Here is a 26,937-nt window from a genome sequence, read left to right on the forward strand (position 1 = left end):
TACGCACCAAGGGCTTTCTCCCCCTGCTGAAACCCATAGTGTAAGCTGTAAAGCACAAGTGCTGTACGTAATTTCACAGAAAAGAAGGCTCCTCAAATGAGCTGGGAAACACTACATATTATCTCTGTTGTCATCATTCTAGGTGCATTAGGAAGCACATCTGCATATCGAGGAATGACCAGTCTTGTAGTAAAAAAAAAAACTAGATTTAAGTTTAACTTAAGAGTCCCTGGATTTATTTGGTTATGAACCATTTTTCTCCCTAGTTATCTTCATTAATACATGAAAGTAATCATCTTTTCCAGCAGAACACACTTTTGGGGAAAGGTTATTCTAAATGTCTATCAAGATTATACTGTTTAAACATGTATACATTTTAATGAGATTATATGCTAAAACAGCACGAACACTTGCTAACAACAAAGAAAACATCCAGGATAGCTTGTGAAAGTAAAAATTTTTATTCTGATTGACTTCTCAATGTATAGTTCAATATAATGCCAGTTTTTAATGGCAGAGATTTGGTTCCACTCAGACTCCATGATGCTACGGAGACCTACTACTTTTCCAGGAAAGTAGGTAAACAGCTGGAAACAGAAAGCACAACTTTCTAGCAGCATGGCAACTTATTAAACTGCAGACCTAGTAGGTCTGCAACTTTTATACTAAAAATGGCGCAAACATTAGCTGGTGACAGAAGTGGGAAGAGGGGAGCAAGATGTGAACATCAAAAGGAGTGATGTATGTCCTGTAAAGACAACAAAAACCCAAATAGAGCTACAAAGATTTTAAAGGATAATTATAGAAAAGGGAACCAAATACTTTACTCAAATGTTTTTTAGAGCCTTTCTGTAGAGATACAAATATATATATATATTTATCCAAAAATATGTTTTATACAGATAAATGTTTCTCAATTAAAGATGGGACCAAAGCTATAGTTATAACATAAAGTACTGTCTTTTCTAAGACTATTTATCCACATGAATTTTCAGTTTAAGGTTAGTGCATTAGATGTTTTCCAAATATATTTACCCAACATCCTTCTTATAGATATAAATAAAGTAGGCATTATTTTTTAAAGGGGTTTTCACGTTAAACACTATTTTTCTAAGATGCTGTGCGTATTGAACTTATGACAAGCCCCATTAAAGAATCATTATTAATAAAAGTATCAAAAAGGGCTATGTTCAGATTTTCTTCTTTATAGTAAATATTTAATTTTCTGATTTCCAGTTTACAAGTGTTGAAAATGCACAAGAAAGACTTTACTTCACAAATACTTTTATGTTAATATAAGATATTTTGATTCAATACATATGGTAATAAATCTCCACACGTCATAACCAAAGTATGCTTTTTTCCCTAAAAAAATGGGGATGTAACATTAACAACCACTATAAAATAAAGTACACAATTATTTTGGTGACTTTACAAATCTTTTTTCCCAGGTGTAAAGGGTACAAAAATTCCTAAAAATTAGAGAACACTGAAAACATATTAAAGTTTGACATCTGACTTTAAGTATTTCCATTTTGCCCTGAATGATAACTTAAAAAATATGACCTTGCTGGAACAGGCCATCTTGCTAATATAAAAAATTGGTGAGAGCAAGAAATTGTATTACTGATATGTAGAATTTTTGTAAATAGTTCTCTCTCCAAATCATTAGAAAAATGCTCTAAGATAAAAAACAAAATGAAATATGGTGGTGGTCCCTAAACTATTCTGAAGGCAGGTAGCTTCGTCTAAGCTAAAATAATTTTTAGTAATTCATCCTCCCCTCAAATGCCTTAAAAAAAATGCATGAAACAGTACAATAGCAAGAATCAAAGAGCACAAACTGTATTTTCAAGAACAGAAAAAGACCTCTAGGGTTGAAAGATACAGTAAAAAGCAGATTTCTTTGGGGACATTAATCAATTAGATTATAATTCATTATGAAGATTTCTCTTTTCTTTTACGGGGAGAGTCTGCTCCATTTGAAGTTACAGTTCCATTTACACCATTTTCTGAAAAGAGAAAAAATCAAGGTTAATTTCTTTGATAAATAAATGCAAGTAATAACATTTTTATACATAAAGGTACCTTCAGAAAAGAAAATATAAAACCCAATGTATACTCAGGGGGGTGGGTGTAAACTCAGTGGTAGAACGCATGCTTAGCATGAATGAGGTCCTGGGTTCAATCCCTCTGTCAGTAACTGAAAAAGCAAAACTCCTTCCACTGAGTCAGTAAAGATACAAAAGACTGAACAACACAAACTGACCTGACGCCTGTCTATAGAGCGTAATACTCAATGGACACAGAATATACAACCTTTTCAAGTCCAAATGGAACATTTACCAAAACTGAACACGTGCTGAGTGAGCCATAATGAAAGTCTCAACAAACTTCAAAGAACTGAAATCATTCAGACTATGTTCTTTAACCAGAGTTGAATTAAGCTAGAAATCAGTAGCAAAAAGAAAACTAGAAAATGCCCAAGTATCTGTAAATTAAACAATGTACTTATACATAATCCATTGGTCAAAGGAGAAGTTACAACTGGAATTATAAAATATTTTGAACTGAACGATAATGAAAAAACATATCAAAACTTGTAAAATGAAGGTAAAGCATTGCTGAAAGGGAAGTTTGCCCTTAATTGCAGGTGATTCATGAGAAGGGATGAAAATCAATGATCCATCTCAACAAGGTAAACCACAAACAACAAAATAGCAAATTAAACTTAAAGAAAGGGAAATAAACAGAAATGACACAACAGAAAATCCGCAAAAGAAGCCAAATGTTGGTTCTTGGCTGATGGAAAAAAAAAAAAAAGAGAGAAAGGCATAAATTACTAACACAGGAAATGAAAAATGGAAATCACTGCTGCTCTACAGGTATTACTAAGGTAACAGGATAGTATGAATAATTTTACATCAATACACATTACAAATTTAGACAAAATGGATAAATTCCTTGAAAAACACAATTTACCAAAAGAGAGACTGTAATAAATAGAAAAATCTGAACAATCCTATCTCTATTAAAGAATGTGAATCTGTTTTTAAAAATCCCCCTCCTAAAAGACCAAAAAACTTCCCATAAAGAAGAGTCCAGGCTAGACAGTTTTACTGGTGAGTCCTTCCAAACATTGTAAGAAATAATGCAGATCCTACACAAAGGACAAAACTGCCCAAAACTTTTTATAAAGCCAGCATAACTCTGATATCAAAACCTAACAAGGATATTCCAAAAAAAAAAAAAAAAAAAAAAGGCTAACCGTAGCCCAACCATTTACATGTACACAGATGCAAAAATTCTAAGAAAATATTAAAAAAAAAATCCTGCAAGAATGGTAAATTATCATCATCAACTTGGGTTGATGCCAGGAATATAAGATTGGACTTCCATTTGAACATCAATGCACCACCCAAAAATACGTATCAATATCCTTCATGAATATAGATGTAAAAATCCTCAACAAAATGCCAGCAAGCCAAATCAAGTAACATCTAAGATGATTATATATATGATCAAGTGAGGCTTATCCCAGGACTGCATTTTTGGCTTAACATCAATTAATACAATCCATGAAACCAACAGAATAAAGGACAAAAAACTATTTAATCATCTCAAAAGATGCAGAAAAAAGCAAGTGAAGAAACCTGACATTCTTTCTTGATAAAAATTACAAACAAACTAGCAATAGAAGGGAATTTTCTCAACCTGATAAAGCCCATTTAAGAAAAGCTCACAGGTAGCATCATACTTAATGGTGAAAGAGTAGATGCTTTCCTGCTAAGATCAGGAACAAGATGAGGATGTTTTTTTTCTGCTCTTGCTATTAGAAATTGTTCTGGAGGTTCTAGCCAGGGTAATTTGGCAAGAAAATGAAAGACATCCAGACTGGAAAGGAAAAAGTAAAACTATCTCTATTTGCAGATGACATGATTTTGTATACTGAAAATGCAAAGGAATCCACAAAAATACTATGAAATAACAAAATTAAAAATTATAAACCCTAATAAGTACAGCAATGCTGTAGGATACAAGATCAATATGCAAAAATCAACTGCATTTCTATACACTGGCAATGAATAATCCAAAAATGAAATTAAGACAATTTTAAGGGGGGAGGGTATAGTTCAATTCGTAGAGTGAATGTTTAGTATGCACAAGGTCCTGGATTCAACCCCCAGAACTTCCATTAAAAATAAATAAATAAACCTAATTACTTCTCCCCCAAATATATGTAAATATCCAATCATTGTGCTGTACACCTGAAATGAATATGCTGCATGCCAATTATACCTCAATAAAAATTAAAAAAGAAGATAATTCTATTTACAATAGCATTAAAAAGAATAAAATATTTAGGAATAAATTTAATAAAGAAGTCCAAGATTTTTACACTGTTAACTATAAAATTTAACTGACGAGATCATAGAAGACCCAAATAGACAGAAAGATTTCTATGTTAACAAACCCTAAGGCAATCTACAGATTCAAGATAATCCATATTAGAGCCCAGCTGGCTTTTTTGCAGGAATTGACAAACTGATCCTAAAATTCATATGGAAGTGCAAGGCATCCAGAATAATCAAAACATGAAAAAAAAAAACCTAACGGGTAGACTCACATTTCCTGATTTCAAAACTTACTACAAAGGTACAGTAATCAAGACAAGGGCGTTAAGAATGGACATATCCATGAACAGAATATCCATGAACAGAATAGAATGGAGAGTCCAGAAATAAATTCTTACTTTTATGATCTATTGACTTTCAACAAAAGTCCCAAGACAATTCAATAAAGATTAGTCTTTCAGCAAATGGTGCTGGGACAACTGGGTATTAACATGCAAAACAATGAATGTAAAATGGTGTAGCCACTTTGGAAACAGTTTAGCAGTTCCCCCGAATGTTAAATATACAGTTATTGTATGACCCAGCAATTCCACTTCTAGCTATATATCCAAAAGAGCAAAAAATAGGTATTCAAACAAAAACTTGTACATGAATGTTAACAGCATCATTCAGAGTAGCCAAAAAGTGGAAACAACCCAAATGTTCATCAACTTATGCAGTCAAGTGCTCTACCCCTGAGCTATACCCCCATTCATCAACTTATGGCTAACCAAAACACAGTATATCATTCAGCCATAAAAAGGAATAAAGTATTGGTACATGCTACAACACATATGAACCTTAAAAACATGCTATGTGAAAGAAACAGCTGCAAAAAATCACATAATATATAACTCCACTGATATGAAATGTCCAGAAAAGGCCAAGCTATAGAGACAGAAAACAGATGAGTGGCTGCCAGGGGCAGGGGACAGGAAAGGATGGGAAATAATTGTGAATGGGCATGTAGTTTCTTTCTGGGGTGATGAAAAAGGTCTGGAATTAGATGTACAACTTTGTGAATATACTTAACCACCACTGAAATGTACACTTTAAAGGGTGAACTTTATGGTATGTGAATTTTATTCCAAAAAAAGCAGTTATTAAAAAATATTACTGAGAGAAACAAAAGATAATCTAGGTAAATGGGAGGTCTTTATCATCTTCATGGGCTGAAATACTCAGTTCTTCCTCAACTGATCTATAGATTCAATGTAATTTCAATCTAATACCCCAGTGAAGCTCTTTTTCTGTGTGGAAATTGGCCAAGATGAACTAAAATTTCTATGAAGTGCAAAGGGTCAGGAGTTGCTGACCCAAGCCTGAATAAGGACAGGGCTGGAGGACATAAACCATCAGACATGAAGGCTTGTAAGGAGCAAACCAATGACAGACATTTTAACACGGCCCTCCTTGTGTTACAGCTCTGACTATTAACATTACAAGTTGAAAAAATTACTGCACTGTCAATGCATTTTTGATCAAAAGCCAGAAGGAGAAAAGACATCAGATGCAGACTCAAAAACGAAAGACCATTCAATCAGAAGTTATCACAAAAAGCTGTTCCACTTGGGACTAAATGGTAGATGAGAAGGGGCTGAAAAGAGGTTTTGTTTTTTAAATATGAGTAAGACAGTGCTTGAAAGCTCACTTTCCAGGTTAGTTATCCACTAAACCTACCCACGCACACGTCGGTCTACAGAGACTCAGAGTGATTAAGTGTGGAAAACCTGTGAGAGAAAATGTCAGGGGACAACCTTTAAGGGCGACAGCTGACCCCAGGGAACTACCAACTGCAGGATGGGGCAAGATGATTTTGTTTCTAATTTTGCTAAAAAGTAGAATAAATTTTCCTTCATTAAGACATGATTATAAATAGGATCCCATATTAAAAAAAGTTTTCCACTCCAGGTTTTCCCCTGCTGACTGAATACAAACCTGTTCCTTTTCTAGAAGACCTGCCTTTCGTCACTGTTGGTTTCTTCTTCACAGTTGGTGCCTGAAAAGTAGAATGTTCTCTCCATCTCCGAAGCTGAAAATTAATGAACTTCCACATCATGAATGCCTGGGTAATGCAAATGGAGGCCAGAACAGCAATTCTGGGAATATGAAGAAATAAACAGAAAATCAGAGTGCACCAAAACAATGCCACTGAATAAAGTAGTCTATCCTGCTTTTACAGTATTAACTCAGTGCTAAACTCCCACTCTGTTGACAAGATTATGTTAAATAAATAATCCCATGAATAATTAATCGCAGAAGTTAAATAAATGCTTTAGTACTTCCCCAATTTAGACATGGAATTGCAAAAGGTGTGAAATTAATTATTAAATGAATATCTTTCCTAACCCCCATCTTTATCCCTTTTTTTCATATCATAAACTGTTAATACATACTACATAGTAGTGCAAAGTGGGAAAAAAGTTAAATTGACCATACCTAACAGCCAACACATTGAAGTTTCCAGTACTGAAATCCAGCTTCTGATTCTCTGCTCTTGCAAGGCCAAAGCCAACAGTGAGTACCGAAAGAATTAAAGTCAGAAGTCTTCCCAAAACAAACAGAACTGCCCACAGAGAAAATCTGTGAGAAAAATGTCATTAAGTCAGATTATAAAACTGCAAAGATAAAAGATTCTAGGAGTCAGTACATGTATATTAAAACAGCATTTCTTATTGTTCTGAAAAAAGGATTCTGAAATATAACATTTGGGAAATGCTTCATATTATATCACATTCTTGGAGATATATAACATATCAGCACATGTAAGATTCTAGGAAGTCCAGTAAAGAAAGATTTTTTTTGTTTAGCTGATCTCTTTTTTTGTGTAACACCGGTTAATGATCTTCAGAACTACTGGTATACAGAACAATTTTGGGAAATGCTGGATAAAACAGAACAAAAGCTATGCACACAATTCTCATGAGTCCTATTTTTGCTTCTTTTTTTTTTTTTTTAAGGCTATACACTCTTTGTAAGTCCTACTGCTTCAATTTTGTTTTCAATTCAATCTTCTCATCAAAATATTTTAATATATTTAAGGCTGTATGATCTATTTCAATTTCTTCTGAAAATCCATTCTTCCCTACTATTCCTTCTCCAAAAGAAAACTGTGCACAAACAAGATGGAAAGTTATAACAGAAAAGTAAACCTCAAAAGCCCTCAAAATTACAAGTTCTAATAGAATATCTTTCTAGTTAAGAAAGACTATTTTAGAGAACAAAATACCAACTTCAATTGCTAAACAGTGTGATTTTATTTAAAGCTACCAACAGCTTATAAACCACTATGACTTCCCACGTCACGGACTTTGGCAATAACAAGGTCCTTGGCAACACAGGCACTGACTTTAATTACACAAGAAAACAGAATGGCTCAACAACTTACCCTTTCTGATACTTTTCATCACTAAAATAAAACAAGCGGGAAATGTGGAAAAGGAACTCAACAAAGTAGTGCAGCACCAAAAGAACAAGTCCTAGATGATTCAAGCTGTTAAAAGAGCACATTTACAATGAAAAGATTAATTATCAATTAAGACAGACTAACATACTATCTGCCCAGTCCATATTCCCATGCAGGAAAAATCCCAACTCACTTCAGAAGATAAGCTCCAGCAATGTGGAAGAGGTAAAGGCCAATGTAGACGAGCTGACGTGGAATATCTTCCTGCAAATGGAAAATTGCATAATAGATTAAAACACGATGGCACAGTCCTGCTCCGCAGGGGCTGGGTGGCAGTGAAAATGTACTCTCACAGCAGCAGGAGGCCCGCTGGCTACTCTGGCCTGCACCCTCCCCAGATGCTCACCCTAGCTGGCCACAGCTCTTTTAACCTCTCCTGGCTTCTGCTTTCTCATCTGCAAAACGTGAATAACACCTGGGTTTGCAGGTATTAGATGAACTCAAAATCCCTTGTAGGACTGAGGTCTGTAGTTCTTTTTATAATAAACATTAAATGATACAATATTAATAACCACGACCTTCTAATATGAAAATTGCTATGTTTATGCCAGCGGAGATGCTTTTGCTCACCTAAATCGTATTCAGGTTTTTTAGCTCACACTTTTAGCCCCTTTCATTGCCAATTAAATCATTAAGACTGAAGGTTAAAATTCATCTTCTCACTTAGGATGCCACCTAAGTGTATATTCTTTCTCTTCTTAACAATCCTGTAAGCTAAGGGTCCAGGATTACTTTTGCTTCTCTTTTTCTCTTCCATAGTCCCCAGTGACCTGGTTATCTTAGAAGGTGGTTTTCAAAGATGTAAGTCAAGTGGATCACGAAATCAACTTTGGGGGGGGTCACCCTAACATCTTTTAAAATATGAAATAGGATAAAAAATGTTAGAGTGCACATTGTATTGTTTCATGAAAATTTTATTCCATATTTCATACACACAATTAGGTAAAATTTAGTTTTTCACCTTGGGTTGTAGTCAAAAATGTCTGCAAAATATTAACAGTGCTAGGCCCAATAAACAACTTATAAAATGTCTGTACCTCTAATTTCTACTCTGTTTTGGCAATGCCTGGCATATATATATTATAAGGCTCTATGAGCCTGGTTGGTTATCCCATGTATTATGGCTCTAATTAATATTATTTAAATGGCAGCTGATGTCGGCAGACTGAACGGACTGGAACCTATTTGTCTGGAACCTCATTAGACTCATCTCTGGCATATAGCACAGTTGAGCACACGCCTCTATTGGTCTTCCATTTTGCCCCCTACATCTCAGTAGAGAGTTATTTCACCAAATCTTGAGAAAGAACGGAGTTTACAAGTATAGTTCTGAAATTGAAATTTTTTTTTTTTTTACTAAGCATGGTACAAAGATCAAGTGCTAGAAAGGTGGAACACATGACAGTCGAACAGTACTAGAGTCCTGTACTTCGGACTCTTGGGGAAGACTCCCAAGGCATGGTACCAAGTTTACAGGGGTTCTTCCAACTGGGGTGAGAAATATCTCTGAAAATAGACTGTGTGAAGATCCACATAATTTTCAAGCTTCCAAAGAAATATTTCTCCTTAATAAAGGAGAGAGGGAGAAAGGTGTTGAGATAACATGCTGAAGTTCAACCACAAGGAAGCCTCTTAATTCTTTTATCGTTTAAGCCAGCTCAGTAGTGTTATAAAAGCAATGTGATATGCTATGGATATAGAGGTGCCACTATACATACACGGTATACGTGTTTCCCAAAGTGTGGTGTATATACCATTCACATTATACAACATGACTTTAGATCGTACACAACAAAACACTTCAATTTTCACTGTAATTATAAGTAAAACATTTTAAGTTTCAGCAAGGTGGCATGTCAGTGACTATGTATGGGAAATACTCTCATATTCCTTCAGGTGTGCTAATCAACGTTCCAAATTTCAGAGGGGAAAATAATACTGGGGGGGGTGGTACTCAAAACTTATAATAGAAGCTTTTTAGTTTAATTGCTGAGTGAACACTAAACTCATTTCATTACATAAAAACTTGTGAAAGTCAATATAAAAAACTAATTTGCTGAAATAACTGCTGGAAAAATTATTTTACAGAAATGTAACTTAGGAGGATTAAAAAAAGTTTAAAAAAAAAGAAACACAAATAAGTTTTAAATATATGTCATTTAGCAGACAACATAAGCTACCTATCTTTTTTCCCTCTCTCACAAATCTAAAAACACTAAATTATAAATTACAGACTACATTTCGAAAAGTCATTCCGTTTCTTTTATTTTTTGTCCTTAAATCTCAACCTAACTGAGTCAAGGTTTTGCTTCCCATTAGTAACGAAAAGCCCAGAGCTTCCTCCCCAATGCAGGTTCAACTTGCATCTTACCCTGCCTCTGGTAGTCAACCAATTAAATCAATAATGGAGACTAAAATGTATCACAGCATCCATCTCCACAACCATCCAATGTCCAGCAAGAGCTCTGCCATAGTTTTGTCTTCAACTTTCATAAGGACAGAGAATCAAGAAACCTTTTTCTAAGTAACGTTCCCTTCAGCCTTATACAAACTGACCAGTGTCTCTAAAGCAATGTTTGCACACTCAAAACCTAACCGAGAAAAAGTAAACATAAAATGAGTGACAGAGATTAGTCCACCACAGGGAGTGGTGGAGAGTGTGGTGAACTGGAGAACATACACCCTTGGTTAACAGCACTTCATGTTATTCTAACAATTCAAAGGTAATGGGGGTGATGTAGCATGATTTTTAAAATGAGAAATGTAATCTAGATTTCATTTAGTAAATGGTTGCCTTTAGCAGCCCTGTTCTAGGCCAAACTCCTCTGACATTGTCTAACTCTCATGAGGTTAGCTCCACTGGTGGGGTTGCTTCCATGTCTGAGGCCAACAATAAAGACCTTGCCCAGCACCGCGGTCTCTGAGGCTCAAATGTCTCCACGAGGTGTGGGGATCGGGGACAGTAGATGAGGCTGGCTGAAACACCAGTGCTCTTAGAGGCTGTTCCTGGGACCAGTTCACAGGCCAGGTTACAGATCTCAGTTAGGGAGTCAGCGCCACTCAAGGCCAGCTCACCACTGTTCTAGAATCTAGAGACTAGGTGAGTATAAAAGTGGCTGAAAGCTATTTTGGTTTTCATGACATTTTTGCACATCATGCCATGATTTTGTTATGTTAATAAACTTATTCTACCAGGAGCAAGAACCGAGGTTTTGCTTATTTGTTTGTTTAAAGATGAATAAACTTTTAAAATACTTGAACAGAAAAAATATATAGTGAAAATGAGTTACTAGAAAAGCGTGGCCAAGCTCCTTAACACTAACAGTCAAATAGTTTATATAAGGATGATGTCATGCAGTGATGACTTAAAATTCTGATAGTCTCATTTTTCATGGAAAAATCTAAGAAACAGAGTACAAGTAAATCAAATTCTAAAATTATAAATAACCAGGTGACATTTTTATTCCAACAACTTTTTATTAAAAAGGTCAGCCATATGCTTTAGTTAATTTCTCTTTTTGTAAGAAAGTGTTTTTCTTAACTACTCTGTACTAAAAAACAAACTTTAAACTGAGTATCACATGTACGCCCAAACACAGGAAGCCATCTCATATTTAAATCTTTTCAAAACTCTCACACTATATACTGATTATTATTATTTTTTCTATAAAGTGTTTTTTTAAAACTTTTTTTTATTGAGTTACAGTCATTTTACAATGTTGTGTCAATATACCGATTATTTTGAACAACAACAACAAATACATGTTTGGGAAAGACACAGAGCCTGGAAACCTCAATCAGTGTCATTTCTAAATGGCTACTGAGGTCTAGTGGAGGAATCAAGACAGAAAGCAATGATGTACTCTGGAAAGACTGAGATGATTCAAAAAGTAGCTTTAGTGATGAAGGACAGATATTAACAACAAAGCTGCACATGAAAAGTGTGAATATAACCCTCCTGCAGTAGGAGTGGGGAAAAAGCATTCTTCTACTTTAATACAATTTATATGATACGCAATTATATGTAGAGATAATTAAACTAAATAAACTGAATATCAGAAAGAAAACACTTGGCTATTTCATCCACACTTCCCTGAAACTTCATATATTCAGGTTGGCTAAGAAATTACATTTTGAATCCTTTCCTGGGCAAAAATAGAGATTGTTTATATTGAAGCATATGTATTACATGTAATTAAAATATTCTTCTTATAAGAAACTGAGTAATTTGTGACTAACACACCTCTTGAACCGCTACTAAGTGTTCCTTCATTTCTCTGTAGGATCGGATCAAAACAATCACTGCACCAGTTTTTTCCAGTAAAGAGTTCTTCCAAAAATAATTTTTATAAATTTTAAGAAACTGTTTAACACATATGCAGCTGTTACTTTAAAATTATGTTAATTACTTGCAACAGTTACTTTCAACTGTCATATGTAGGTGTTAAAAATAGTTTCAGTTAAGTTCTAAGTTATGCAAATTATTCCATAAAAATTAGATTGCATTTCTGGAGAAATGCCATCTGGCAGGAATTGATAAGAAATGAGCTTTGAAAACAAAAATGGACAATTATTTTTGAAATGTCCCTCTTTACTTACATGGTCAATGAACAAGATACAGACATATGAATTAATAATGAAACCCAGAGATATTGTATTATGCCTGTGAGTATAAAAGTACATGAAGAGTTTTAAACATTTGGGCCATGGTACTAAGACATCAAGGAACTGTGATGGTCTCAGCAGTGCCGTCCAACAGAATGTTCTGCAATGAGACACGTTATCTCTGATCCAAAATGGCGGACAGTGAAACCACATGTGGCGAATGAGCGCCTGCCATAGGGCTAGTGTGACCAAGAAAGTGTTTAATTAATTTAAATGTAGCTAGCGGCTACTATTTTGGACAGAGCCGCTGTAGGACATCCATGGCTCACATTAGGTGCTTACTGAATATGGACAGGTTACTGGAAATTGTGAGCCTAAGAATTTTATCTTATCTTAAGACAGTTCTAAGTCAAAGGTTTGAAGGCTCTTCATCCTAATTCTTACAATCAACCAGAAAACATCTTACTTTATACACGGACTTCATACTTTATACATGGAATTTGGTGGTGTTTTCTAATTGTAGCAGACAACATTCATGGTGACATAGAACACAGAAAAATACAGACATGAAACAGTAGTAATCAAGAACCTATACTCATAAATTAACTATTTGCAGCACATATAGAAATAAGCGTTTGTGGCTTTTGAGAAGGCAGGAATAAACTAGTCACCGGAAGGGTGGTTACACTTCTATTTTGGAAACCTTCTCAAAGTAAGGGGATTAAAAAAAAGTTTTAAAAGTGGAAAAATGTAAAACACACAGAACAGAGAGTATAATGAACCCCCATGTACCATCACTCAACTTCATGGTTAACTCATAACTAAAATTCTCTTATCCACAGCCCCACCTACAGATCATTTCACATATGGGGGTTTTTTAAAGAATCTCCTCCACTCTCGAAGAGAATAAAAGCGCCTGATTAATTTATCAGAGGGAAAAGGTATTCCAGAAAAGAGAACTGATGCGTTGGAGGATGTCCATGTGAATGAGGCACAAGGAGAGGGAAAGGGGCACAGAAGGGAGAACACTTAGCACACAGGTGAGCAGCTCTGTTGTGGTTTGAATCAGTAGGGAGCCAGTACAGGCTGGAGAGGAGAAAGAGTTGGAATGGAAGTAAAGTCCAACTCTGTGACACCAGGGAAGCCTGACTTCAGAAGCACCGAGGGCGAAACCACAAAGGAGACACCGCAGTGCTCAGCCACTCACGGGCTGTTCAAACAAAACCAACATTTCCCCACTTGCTAAAACAAATAAACATTTCCCCCACCTATTTCAGGAAAAGCTTCACTGGTGAATATTTAACTATGGGTTACTTTTCTCAATACTGAATTTTTCTTCGGGACTTATATACAGTATCATAAGTTGTAGAATAATTTAATTAAGCCTTTTGGTCTCACTTGTGAAAATGATAAGAATATCAATAACATAAAACTAGTATCACATTTCAAAATTTGTTTAAATTTTAATTTAAATTACCGCTAATACAATTTTAAAATGATCAATTAGCATTTTAAATGTAAGATGCCCCTCTAAGTTAAAATGACTAAAGGTTTCTCCAATAAAGACTTAAGGATGCTCAGTCTTTGTGGAAAGAGCTGTGGTGAGAGAATGATGGGGGAAGAGCTGAAGTGAGAGGGAGGTTAGAGACAGGAGGAAATGTTCAATTTTAGATTTCTCAAAAAAAAGGAAAGAAATGACAAGACAATTTTTGAAACTGTAAAATCTCCACTTACTTTTTTGGTTTTCTGGAAGTAGAGCTCAGGAAAAGCATGAAACCAGTATGCCAGCTGTGCTATGTAGAAAAACTTCATTTGAAATCTGCACAACACAAGAAAGTAAAAAATACCTTTTAAAGCATAATATTTTTTAAAGAATAAAGTAAAAACAAATACTGGAAGTCAAGATATACTAAGTAGCTACCTCTGTGTTATCATTTCAGGCCCCCTTAGATACCCTGTGCACTTTCAACCACACTCCAACGCCACTTCCCCCAGCGCCCCAGGGTCTCCCATCATCAGTCAGCTCCCCTGGATTAAACAGCACAAGTGAAGACGTTATCCGCAGAACCCTGCTAACATGCGAGCGAGCTGCAAGGAAACAGAGCCCCCCTCATCCAGTGAATTAACACTGACAAGTGTGCCGCGTGAGCTGCAGAGAACGTAAGGAACACGCCTCGAAAGAGTCGAGTCTCAGACCGCTAAGGCTTCATCAAAAGGGACGTGGGAAGGGCAGAAAGGCTGAAGGAAACATGAGGGTGCACAGGTTGTATAATCCGTATTTCAAACAGCCCCTGGCTTTTTTCTTAGGGAACTAGAGTAACTACCCGGCTGAGACACTGAGAGCCCCGAATAAATGGAGGCAGCCCAGGATTCAAGAGAGGAGCTGGCCCAGGAGGCGCACCCGTCAGTCTAGAATCCCGTCTCCTCCCTACATCGCCCCACCTCTGTCCCCCCCCCCCCCCGCTCTCTCTGCTCTCCCTCCCTCTCCTCCAAGGTCTAAAATAGAAAACATGAAGCCAATCTGAATAATCCCGGGGGGGGGGGCGGGGAGACGGGGAAGACACAATCCCACACAAAGGTGGTATCTGTATCCTATTCTACAACAGTTCACTGAATTAAGATGACGTTCAAGTTAGAGTGGCCCAGCAGAGTGGGTGATGTGCACGGCCGTGTTATTCTGCTCACGTGGCTTTGTCCGGCTCGCACACCATGGTGCGTGTACTGCGCACTGTCTCGGTGACGCGCACCTACAGCCTGGCCCGACAGAGCACGTGAAAAGGGAGAGTTCCCTTGCTGTCAAGGCCCCTACAGTCCTGGTGAGCGTGGGCACGACAGAAGACTTACATAAAGGAGACAATTACAGAACCACCAAGACAATGTATAGATAAAATATTATACACCAAAATGACACATTCGGGAAAGGAGAAGCCAATGTAGGCGAAAAGTAGCAAGGACAACATGGACTAGCTGTACTGGAGCTGGGCTTGAAGAAGCAATCATTTAGCTGCCCGTCTTTGCAACCCCTGAGCTTCTTAACAGCACTGAACAGAAGCCTGGGGGGAGCTGGGAAAATAAAAAAGAAGCTATCCCTGCCCTCAAGCTAATAATGTAAGAGAATAAGAAACAGAAAGAGTAAGAAGAGACTGGGGCAAAGGAAAGGAGCAGAAAAATGTAGAAGACAGAGCGGTGAAGAGGAGAAAGGGTGAGGGAAGAGAAAGGGAAGACAGAGGACTCAACTAGAATTATGGTTAAAATCAGTTTTCTCAAGGTAACAGGTGTGTTGAAAAGACTATACATGTGAAAAAAGCACACAAGAATTTTTTTTCTTACAGTAATGGGACTGCCAAAGACATACCTATGATGTGACTGCCTAAGGTCCTAAATAGAATAACCAGAACAAGTCCTGCTTACAAGTGACATGACCATGGTCCTTAACTGAGGAAAGCCTGCTAAAAACAACTTACGTCATCAGGTTGTGGGGATAAGCTCGCCACAAGATAGTTGGGTCTGAGATGTAGTTTTCCTGAGAAAGAAGATACAAAAATTAGCCTAACAAGCAGGCAAACTTCTTAGAAAATAAGACAGCATTTGTATTTCTTGCACATTTACAATTTTCCACATCAAGTTCCAAAGAGCCCACTGAAGTCACACTTTTTAGATGTTTTAGTTATTTTCAGTTCAGTTGAATTGCTGACTTTAGTGAAGTGAAAATCAGTATGAGTGACATGATGTCAAAGAAGACGTAATTCCTGGCTTTTGAAATTCTTTCAATCCAGCAGAGGAAAAAATACATGTATGCAAACAAACATACCACCACCAAAAAAAGAGGAATGGTACTTAACTGAGGTACTTCAGCTACTAGAGGGATGAATTTTGTTGTGGGTAATCAGGGAAGGGGGAGTGGTTCAGAAGAGAGGCGGCACCCAACAGGAAACAAAAGATCAAGGAGCTGCCAAGTTTTACAGGATTATGTCCACTTTCTAACCAAATCTTTTTCTCAGATAAGCACATCTATTTAGTGAGAATTATTGTATATGCATATAAGAAAAATTTATCCTTAATATGTTCACACTGAAACATAACACGTTTATGTTTTTTTAAATGTACAAGATAGATTTTTTTTACAGCAATACAGAAGTTTTTTAATGTATAATATAGATGTTAGCTGAACTTTACATGCATCTATAAAGTATTATTAAAGCAGCAGTTTAAAATGGAACAAGCACTGGATTGAAAGGTTTGAGTTTTAGTCTATCTCCAGTCTTAAGTGTTGTACCCTGGAAAATTCACTTTGCTTATTTATTCATCTCTAATAGGTGATTAAAAAAAATTATGTGTCCTGATAAACTCAAAAATATGTAAACTCTGGGCTTCATCTAAACTTAAAGGATTGGTATTACTAATATTAAAGTAGACACTATCTTTTCCCTCAGTAGTCAGAATGATACACTTAAAAGGTTTAGACAGCTTTACTGGAAAAGTCAATCAGTATTTTAATTTCTCAGAAAATATCTGGACTGTTTTTAAAGAAGGAAATGACTGGAAACAGTACAACTTATGTAACCTAGTAAAAGTGTCACTGACGTCTTTCTGCTAATACAGATATCTGCAAATGACTACAAGATATGAAAACATTCAGATTGGCTAAAAATGAGTAAAGCTTTCTGAAACATTAAAGACAGTAGGCAATCTTTGGTGTATAAAAACTAACTAAAAGAGAGGCTTACTGATGAAACTTGATTTATACTAGTTCAACTGAATTCCTAATCTTAGATTAAAACAGTACCAGAGGAAGGATTTTCTAAGGTTCATGGTTTGCTTATATAAGCATTAAAAATAGGACATCATTTTCTGTTCTGAGTATATAATAAAACACTTTGAGATGAAAATTTAACCACAGTACATACTTACAGATATTAGAATGAATGTGCCCCAAATACAAGAAAATAGGTAGAATGCACTAAGCTGACCAGATTCATTAAACTTGCTGTGTTTCGTTTTGGAGAAGTGCATTCGCCTGTTAATTTTCTAAAAATAAAAACAATTGTTAATAATTAAGATTATAAAATATATTTAATATATGACTATCATAGTACAGAGAGCTAGTATTTTGCAAAGTATAGACTTCCAAGATTGTATACTTACATCCAACACATACTCTTGAATTATGGCATGAATAATTATCGCCACTAGCATGTAGAAGAAAACTGTAGCCAAATCTTTGATACCATAGTAATAAAGGAACGCTGATTCAGTAGCTTGTTCTTCTGAAGGCCAAAAAGGACAGGACACACACACACACAAAAATATACATAAGATTATAAAAACAGCACTAAATACAACAGTTATGGAAACAAACAAGAAAAGACTAACCTAATAAATAAACTCTACAGAAATATCATGGTAATTTGTTTTTGGACATCCTAAGTCTTAGAAGTGATGAAAATTGAGGAGACTATCTAGAAGTCAGATTATCTAAAGCCTCAGAAATTACTTACAAAGACTGGACACATGTTAGTTACAGTGTCAAAGACCAAAAAACAGGGACAGGGGGCCACGCTCAGATCCTTGGGAAGACTGTAAAATTGATATTACCTCAGGGGTAGGGATTAGGTTATACAAGTTATACTTAACCCATTTGCTTGTCTTTTCAAAGAACCGTGGAAACTTCCTACTACTAGCTCTACATTCAAACTGGACCCCACATTTACGATTCTGATGGAAAAGCTGACTTAACTTCTGCTTGACTTCATTTTGAACTCTAAGCAGTAGAGATAGAAGCAACTGCTACTTAAAATTGTTTTTAATCTTTAAAATTGCTAACATTTTTCAGAATATATCTTAATCAAATGCTTGTGAATTGATAAAAGAGCTTTATTCTTCTCTGGCATACTCAAATTTCAAGACAACTTTGTGGTTTTGAGTAATCTGATACCTGAGTTACTAAATCAAATATTTACAAAATGATATAACTGAACAAAACCCCAACTCAGTGTTGTATAATTATCTTACATTCTAAATAGACACTTGGGGCAAGTTTACTGCCTGAATATGTTAATATTTTGTTACCTGAATACCTCATCCCTCACCCATGCTAGTTAATTTTATTACTGTCTTCAACTACAATCAACTTACCATAACAACTTGATTTTTACATAGTGTCATTTAGGAAAACTTTTTGAAATAAAACCTAAAAGTATAGTTTGGATGCTATTACCAGATAACTCCTAGAGCTCATTGATCAAAAAGACAGGTAGAATGGTCGAGCACAGCAAAAAAAATGAAAATTAAATGGGCTTATTAAGAGAGTTGTTATTACAGGTCCAAAACATAACCTATAGGTCAGAAAAACTGAACCTGAACACTGTGCCCTTAGAAACCTTGATTGAACAATGACACTTTAAACAAATATAAAATATCTATTCTTAGGATTTTTCTTATGAAAAGATCACAGGGAAGAGAAGGCTAAAAAAGGTTCATTGATGGAATTTCAAGCCCACTTACAAAAATATACAGTAAACATCAGACACATAAAAACTGATTTTCATACAATATATGGGGTGAAGTCAACCAAAAACATCAGATATTGTATTACAAAATTATCAAAATAATGTTCAGTCTCATCATGAATGAGATCTGTGAAAATAATGAAGAACCTAGTGTTCATGGAAATTTCCAGGTCTGTCCAACTGAATTTTTCTACTGAATTAGAAAATTCCAAAAGAAAACTACCCACCTGTTGCAGGGAGGGTAACATTGTACTGAAGAGTAACAAAAATTATAGAAGCTTTTGCTGTTACCTAGAAAGAAAAAAAAGATCAAGTTCATTTGTGACCTTCTCCCAAATAGCAAATTGGGGGGTGGGGGAACATTACAAGTTCTGTCCAAACATCTAAGTCCCTGTGGCACCACAACAGACTTGACCGGACTTCTTTATTTTTTTTGACTGGACTTCTTGATCATCAAGGAGGTGAGTGTGGAAGTTAACATAATCCACCAGAGCATTCTACAGTTTGGATGAGACTGTAATTCACTCCTATCTTTAAGATTTCAAGAGATACTGTAGCTCCAGTAAACAGTGTTTTGATAAATAATGTTTCTCTACTCTAGATCTGTATATAGAACACAAAATTCTATTCAAGAAAAAATTTAAATGTAAATTAATGAAAGAAAAGGAAGCACAATTATCATGACAAAAATGGATCAAAGGCAGGATCTGTGGAGTGTTTGTGTTAATTTCCCACACACCTGGCATAGTTACATGGTCAATAAATATTTAAATGATCTGATTACTGGTAAAAGTAAAATGGTCAGAACAGAAAAATAGAACACTTACTCGATATTTACAGGTACCAGGCACTGTGCCACATAAGACAGGATAACAAAAATGAGTGACATAATCCCGATGACTAGAAACTTAAGTGTGGTCTGGACGATGGTAAACAAGCTGTTACAGACTGCAGTCAGTGCCAGTGAGAACGCAGGATAAACACTGCATTTTGTTGTTGTCTTTCCTGGGCTGAGGAATAAGGCAGGCTCTGGAAGGGCTTCTCAGGGCATGTGGTGCAGGAGCTGTCTCTTGTTGGAAAATACAAGTCCCCGAGGCTCATAAAGGGGGCTGGGGAGAGGCAGGAGAAACAGGAGGGCAAAGGTGGAGGAGAAGGAAACAGGGGGTCTGGCATGGGCACGCAGCAGGAAGGGGTAGAAAGACCCAGCAAAGTTACCAAGTGCTAGACAGGGCCCAGCTTGCTGAGTTAGGTGGTTTACATTTTACTCTAGCATGACCAGTGTGAGGAGCTCTCTGGGAAGATGGCTGACGGGGGTAAGTCCCCTTGGATCTGGACTCCACACTGCAACCAGAATCACTGCCATTCCCACACTCACCCTCCCTCCACCCCTGCCCCGAAGGTCCCTCACTGGATTCCCATTCTTTCTAGGATAAGAACAAAATGTCAACATGGCCCACATCACATTCCACTGTCTGGCCCCTCCTCTTGGACTCCCTCCTCCCACCACAGCGCAGGGCAGTTCCGTCTACAGCACTGTGGGGAAACCTCTCTGCTTCAGATCTCAGTTCAACCTCACCTTTTCAAGGAAGCCTTCCCTGCCTCTTAGGGTAGGTCATTTCCTTTGCTAGATTACCTTAGGGATCTGTGTTCCTTTCTTACAAAACACACTCTCCTGGTGTGGTTACATTCATAACTGCTGTCTCACTCACTAGGAAGTAGGTTCCATAGTAGCTGGGGCCATGCCTGTCTCTGCTCACCTCTACATGCTGAGAGCCTAGCATGGCACATGGCACATATCAGGCAACTGATCAGTATCACTGAATAAACATTAGATAAAATATAACTTGGAATAAGGATGCAAGTCAAGTCTAAGGGCTCTGTGAGAGACCACGTGAAAGACAAGAGGCCTGAACTAAGCAGTGGCAGCTGGACAGATGGGGAACTTTTGAGGCAGAATAAGGCTTAGTAAGCAAGAGCGAAGAATCAAAGATTATGTACTGATGCTTCAACAAGTAGATGAAAAGCAATACTATTAGTAAAGGTGTGGAATACAGGAGAAACAGCAGGTTTAGGGGAAGAAGAATGAGTTTTAGATAAATGCAGATTTCTGTAAGAGATACAGATGGAAAGACCAACAGGCAGGTAAGGCCCACACCGGGAACTCTGCAGGGAGACCAGAGTTAAAGATTTGGAAGTCTATTTACAAGAGCACAGAGTTGATGCTGTAGAAGTATATAAATCATCCACAGAGCGCATACAGGATCCGATGAGTAGGAAAACATCAGAACTGTGAAGAGAGCAGAGAAAAAGGTAGTGGCCAAAGAAGAAATAATCAAAGAGAGGCAGATTTAGAATAGAGCACGATGCCCCCAGAGCCAAAGAGGAAACATTTCAAAAAAGTGTGGTTAATAAAGTCAAAGTTTCAAAAGCGACGTTGGGAAAAGGCTGCCGCAGACCGGACAATTTAAGAAGTCATCAGTGGTCACAGCTCGAGTGATGTCAATGAAGGAGTGAGAGCAAAAGCCACATCACAGTGGACTGTGGAATACAAGAGGAACAAATGGTTCCCAGCGACAGGCGCCAGGTCCAGATTTATGTTGTTTTATGATGGGAGAGACTGAACTTGTGTGGGGGCAATCAGGAAACGAGCCAGGGCCAGGGAGGATTGAAACATATAAGGGTATAAAGGGATGGAAAGATCTGCAAGGGAATGAAATATAAGGCTAGAGCTAAAAGTTAATCTTGAGCAGTTTTCATCTTAGACCAGGCAGAAGGCAAAAATGATCAGACAGATAAGTTCAAAAGGCAAGGAAATGAAGACATTCACATCTGATGAACTATTACTTTCCCTGTGGGAAATAAAAAATGGAGTACCACTGTTAAGCATAGTTGGGGACTTGAATGATGAACATGTCTCTAGTTAGGGAAAGGAGCTGGCCAGGGAAAAGTAAAAAGATGCCTGGGTGTTACTGTTGTCTGAGGTTAGGGACCTTTGCTGTGTAATATTATCCATCAGCGTGAATGCACTACTTTCTCTGACAACACTTAACGATCCACAAATGGGGAGGCACAGAAAAGACAGATGGCAGGCTGGATCCATGGTTGGATATCTGCAGGCCAAACAGGGAGAAAGACCAAGAAGGGAAGGCAGCTGAGGGCCTGGGGAGTCTGGACTAGTAGTTAAAGTCTGCAGGACGAAAAGCAAAGCAACGAGGGGGCTAATATACTGGAGAAAAGGAAAGGGGACCAGGCACCATAAAAGCCTGGACCGGGTGGAGCTGGCAAACGAGCAGCAGCAGCAGCAGGAGGGAGAGGAACAACATGCAGGTTGTAGCTGAGCTCTGCCCTGCTGGAATTCAGGATCTGGAAGCACGGCAGGCCTGTGAGATAAAGTCCAGGGCATGGCCACTACAGTCACTTTGCTGGGGTAGATACAGAAAGGTCACTTGACTGAAAAAGGCCAGTAAGGCTTTTCTGTATCACACTTTGGGTCATTCACATGTATGAATTAGAGGAGAATGATGACATGAGTTTCTAGGGTAACACTGCTTTCATGTGACTATTTTTAATAAAGTTGACTGATTACTAAATTTCATTTTTTAATATCTTTGTTTAGGCTTCATAAACATACACACACTCCACATCCTTGTTTCTAGTTCAGAACATGAACTCACCACTACCATTGCTAAAAAACCTTTTTAAGTTTCCTTTACAATTGACAAGTGTAATTCTTCAAAGATAAATTTAATATCAAATTCCCAAAGCAACAAAAATTAGATTATCCTTTTATGCTAGGCTTCCAAATAAAATTAAAATTTGGCTTCCAGCTAGTTTAGCATGTGACATTAAGTAGAATAAAAGGAAAAATAAACTACATACCCCCAAAAGTTAATAGAAAAATTAAGCCAGTAATCATGCTCTTAGTAATTTCTAGGCCTCCTAAGCTTCATACCCCAGCCAGCATTGTTTTAGCTAAACTAATATTACAGTTAAACAATAGTAAGACAAATTAGCTTGGAATAATATATGCTACAGAAATATATAATGCCCTCAAAAGTAAACATAACTGAACTTTTGACCGTTTTGGACATTTAAAGCACTGCTTTCCACTTAGTAAGAAAGAATGAGACTTATTCAGATACACATTAAGTAGGTTATCACAAACTTTAAAAAATTATCTAATTCTGCATTCCTGACATACAATATCAGGAATACCAAAATATTTCTTGTGTGGTTACCTGTTGGGGCTTGGTATCTTTTCTTGTCATACAGAGATGTTAACTGTTTTGTACTTGTTAGCGGAAGGTGTGACTACTACACTGATTGGGTGCCCAAAAGACAAAGGCAATTTCTAAATAGCAAATCCCACTTCCCCATCAGCTTATATAAAATTAAGTTCTCAAAACAAAAAAGAAAAGAAAAGAAAATGTGTTGGCATTAAGACAAGTCAGGCTTAAAAATAAAACAAGCCTTCAAGACTGTTCTGTGATAGTTTAACTGTAAAGGTCCCCCAAATCTCGCATGGCACAAACAATCCGGACTTCTGAGTATCTGGAAAGTAACTCCGATCCAGAAGAAAATACTCCTCGTGGAAACCCCTAACTCCTCTTCTGTATCCTCACTTTCAGAATGTTTCTCAAGTATCCTTCTATCTTTTGTCTGTTAAAATTTCCTAACCGGAATATGAAGCCATTAATTACATACCCTGATCTGCATTATGTGGACAGATACTGACTCTACTAAAAACATGATTTCAACTTTCACAGCAATTTTTGGTAACATGAAGTCCCCTGGAAATTAAACTCTTACGTTTCCTCAAAACAAACTACTGCTTTATCCGCCTGATCAGTATATATAATCTCTTTATAGTGTCCAACTGTTGGACCCTTCTCTCACATAAAAATGCTGTCTTCTATTTTCCAACTTTGATAAACACCTAAGGAATAATGAGCCACCATTTATGGCACGCCTCCTGTAAGCCAAACTCTGAACTAGGCCTTATACATATTAGTTTAATTCTCAGAGTAATTTGATGAGCCCCATTTTACAGAAAAGGAAACAAGTTCTGGGAAGTCAAATGACATGCCCAAGGTCACGCAGTCCGCAAGCGGCAGAGCCGTGAAGTCCCTTTAGCTTCAGCGTCTGTACTGACTCATTTTGGCTAGTAGTGCAGTATCTATTACTGCTTTGTCAATTCCACCATAGACACTCTGACATTTCCTCAATATACTTACACAAAAGGCCTAACAGTTCTGCTGCAAAAACATCAGCTTCTCTATTATTCTAGCACAGACACTGGCATTCTATAGTTACATTAATATTGATATTCAGCAGCAATTAGCTTAAAGGTCAAGCAGCAAAACTAAGCTAGTGAAATTTTTCCCACCTTTTGAAAACACACTTTCAAATCCTAAAACTTCAATATACGGTGAGAAAAATGCAGTACAACTGCACAAACTTCCTTCTGTATACTACTTTAACATTCTTTTTTGAACTGACTTTAAAAATTTCTGTTCAGATCTTGGTTGTATCTATTTCAAATTATAAATTTTATAGATGTACATAAAGGTACACAGATGTACACAAACATCCACTCCTTGCTAACAAATCATTGACATGTGGGGCAAGGTACAGGGAGGTGGTGAACTTCCCTAGAAATGTGGTAAGAGAACATGAAATAGTTTACATAGAAGCAAAGTTATGACATTTCTAAGTGTCAGCATTTCTGATTTATATTCCATTTCATACAAAGCACTACAAAATACCTTGCAGGGAATATTACTCCTAAATTATATCTTTAAAGGTAGGAATTCCTACCATGTGGAGACAGGTTATGACAAGTTTTACAAAATTGTCCAAAATATTGCATATACACGAGTATTACTTATATCAAAGCAGAAAGTATACCTAAATGTAAAATTTGGAAGGTGAGTACAAATGTTAGGCAGTGCATTTTTAGTATCACATACATTCATATAGTACTTTATAAACCATGAGATGCTATCACATCATATTATCTGATTTTTGCAACAATGGCTGTGAGAACAGCACAGGTGGTGGTATTTCCTTACACAGCGCAGAAAAACTGGGGTTTGGCTTTGGGTGGTTCAGTAAGAAGCACAGGCCCAGCCTAAAGCGAAGTATGTGACATATGTTAGTTTCCTTCTACCTTCCCTTTCAGGATGCCTACTACCTCCTTAGCAGTGTACTAAGAGAACACTATTAAGAATTAAAAACATCTACATCTAGATTCAGAAAAGCCCGTTTGAAGAGAAGCAAAAATACGTTAAAAAAATTAGATTACTTAATAACATTTAAAACCCACATAGGCTCTATTTTAGAAAATTATTCATTGTTTTGGCCACTGGCAGCCTCATTCCACCAGATTTTCTCAAGAATTCTTAACGTCACTCATTAAACAAATATTTTGCAAGCACCTCCTATATGCCAGGCACTAGTCTAGGCGCCGGAAATAGATTAAGAAAACCCAAAACTTTCTGCCCTCACTGACATTGCATCTCAGGAGTAGGGCAGACAATAATCAAGTAAGATAATTAGTATATTTGATGGGGTACAGGAGCTACAGAGAAAAATTTAAAACGGAAAAATTAGGAATGGGCGTGTGTATTGGGGAGCGAGGGAAAGGAAGACGTGGGATGTTACACGTTCACCTTGCAAAGTTTATTACCCACATTCAACAGCTGTTAACCAAGTCATCACAATACTCGTTCTGTGGGAGGAGAATTTACACACTCCTGACATTTTCATCCTCTCCTACTTCAAGAAACGAAAAGGAAATTATTCGACTTCACGGTACTGCTGTTCAGAACCTGGATTTATGTATCAGATTTTGTTTCTTTAAGGAAAAAGCAAGTGTAAGAGCAAAAAGTTCGGCCACTGGTAACAATACCAGTTTTTGGGAGACAGGAGTTAAGACAATCGGATGCGCTTCGGAGCGCAGATCCCGCGGCGATCACTCGCTGCCCCGCGGCCACCGCCCTTCCAGGGGGCAGCGGGCGCCCGGCTCCATCGGTTTCACGCCAGACTCCGTGCCATCGGGCCCCCGCACCCGGCACCAAGCGCTCTCCCGCCCCGCGGCCTGGCCAGCTGGACGCGCCGGGCTGCCGGCGCCGGCCATTCCGCAGCCCGCCCACCGCCCGCGGCCAGCTCGGCACGCAGGGGCCGCCCCCGCCGCCCGCCGGCCCCTCGCCGGCTGCCACGTAACCCTTCGCGGGAACCAGGAACTGCGCGGTGAGGCGCGGCGCGGCCGGCGGGAGGGGGGGGGGGGGCGGCGGCGGCGGCGGCGGCGGCGGCAGGGGAGGCGCGCGCGGCAGCCGAGGGGGCGACGCGCTGGCCCCGGCCCCGGCCGCGGCCGGCGGGAGGCGAGCGGCGGCCAGGCCCGCGGGGCTCCGCAGCCCCAGCAGGCGCGGGCCAGGTAGGCCCGCTCCCCGGGGCCGGCACGTCCCCCCGGCCCGGGTTCCCCGCGGTACCGGGCCGACCCGCTGAGCTGGCAGCCCGGGCCCAGGAGGAGGCGGTGAGGTGGGCGGTTGGGGCGCGGGCCGGTCTCACCTCGAACATGAGCCCCAGCAAGAAGACCATCGCCACACAGGAGACGATGTCCGCGTGATTCTGCAGGATGAATTCGTGGCTCAGGACCGGGGGGCTCTTGGTGCTCTTCTTGCGAATCGCCATGGTGAAGCCGCCGCCCGTGCCTGCAGGTACTCCGCCCCGGCTCCGCTCTTCCCAGCTGCTCACTAACTCGCCTTCGCCGCCGCCGCCGCCTCCCACTAGCTGCTCCTCACAGCCCCGCCGCTGCCGCTCGCTGGGGCTTCACTTCCCATCCCACAGCCAGTACGCAGCCGCCGGGGCCGCCCGGAGAAAAAAAAAGAAAAAAAAAAACAAAAAAACCAGGGAGCCCACAGAGGAGGCGAGCGTGCGCACTGGGGAGACGGCGCTCGGTAGT

The 26,937-nt window shown here is 38.4% G+C and overlaps 2 protein-coding genes across 3 annotated transcripts in view; one reads left to right on the forward strand and one right to left on the reverse strand.

Annotated features, from left to right (window-relative positions):
• Positions 1-438: 438 nt before the first annotated feature.
• TRAM1 (translocation associated membrane protein 1) lies at positions 439-26,837 on the reverse strand. Its single transcript, XM_010967124.3, has 11 exons — positions 26,544-26,837; positions 19,202-19,265; positions 17,611-17,732; positions 17,377-17,493; positions 15,930-15,988; positions 14,200-14,284; positions 7,994-8,064; positions 7,783-7,887; positions 6,834-6,977; positions 6,333-6,493; positions 439-2,012 (listed from the first exon to the last, which is right to left on the reverse strand). The coding sequence occupies exons 1-11, from the start codon at positions 26,664-26,666 to the stop codon at positions 1,939-1,941; spliced, it is 1,125 nt and encodes a 374-aa protein (XP_010965426.1). The 5' UTR covers positions 26,667-26,837; the 3' UTR covers positions 439-1,938.
• Positions 26,555-26,937, forward strand: part of XKR9 (XK related 9) — a 61,853-nt gene continuing 61,470 nt past the window's right edge. For both annotated transcript variants that reach the window (XM_045504419.2, XM_045504424.2), the window contains exon 1: positions 26,555-26,692. The gene's annotated coding sequence lies outside the window, so the exon portion shown is untranslated. The remainder of the gene's footprint in view (positions 26,693-26,937) is intronic.

This window comes from Camelus bactrianus, chromosome 29, assembly GCF_048773025.1.
Source record: "Camelus bactrianus isolate YW-2024 breed Bactrian camel chromosome 29, ASM4877302v1, whole genome shotgun sequence".
NCBI classification, from domain to species: domain Eukaryota; kingdom Metazoa; phylum Chordata; class Mammalia; order Artiodactyla; family Camelidae; genus Camelus; species Camelus bactrianus.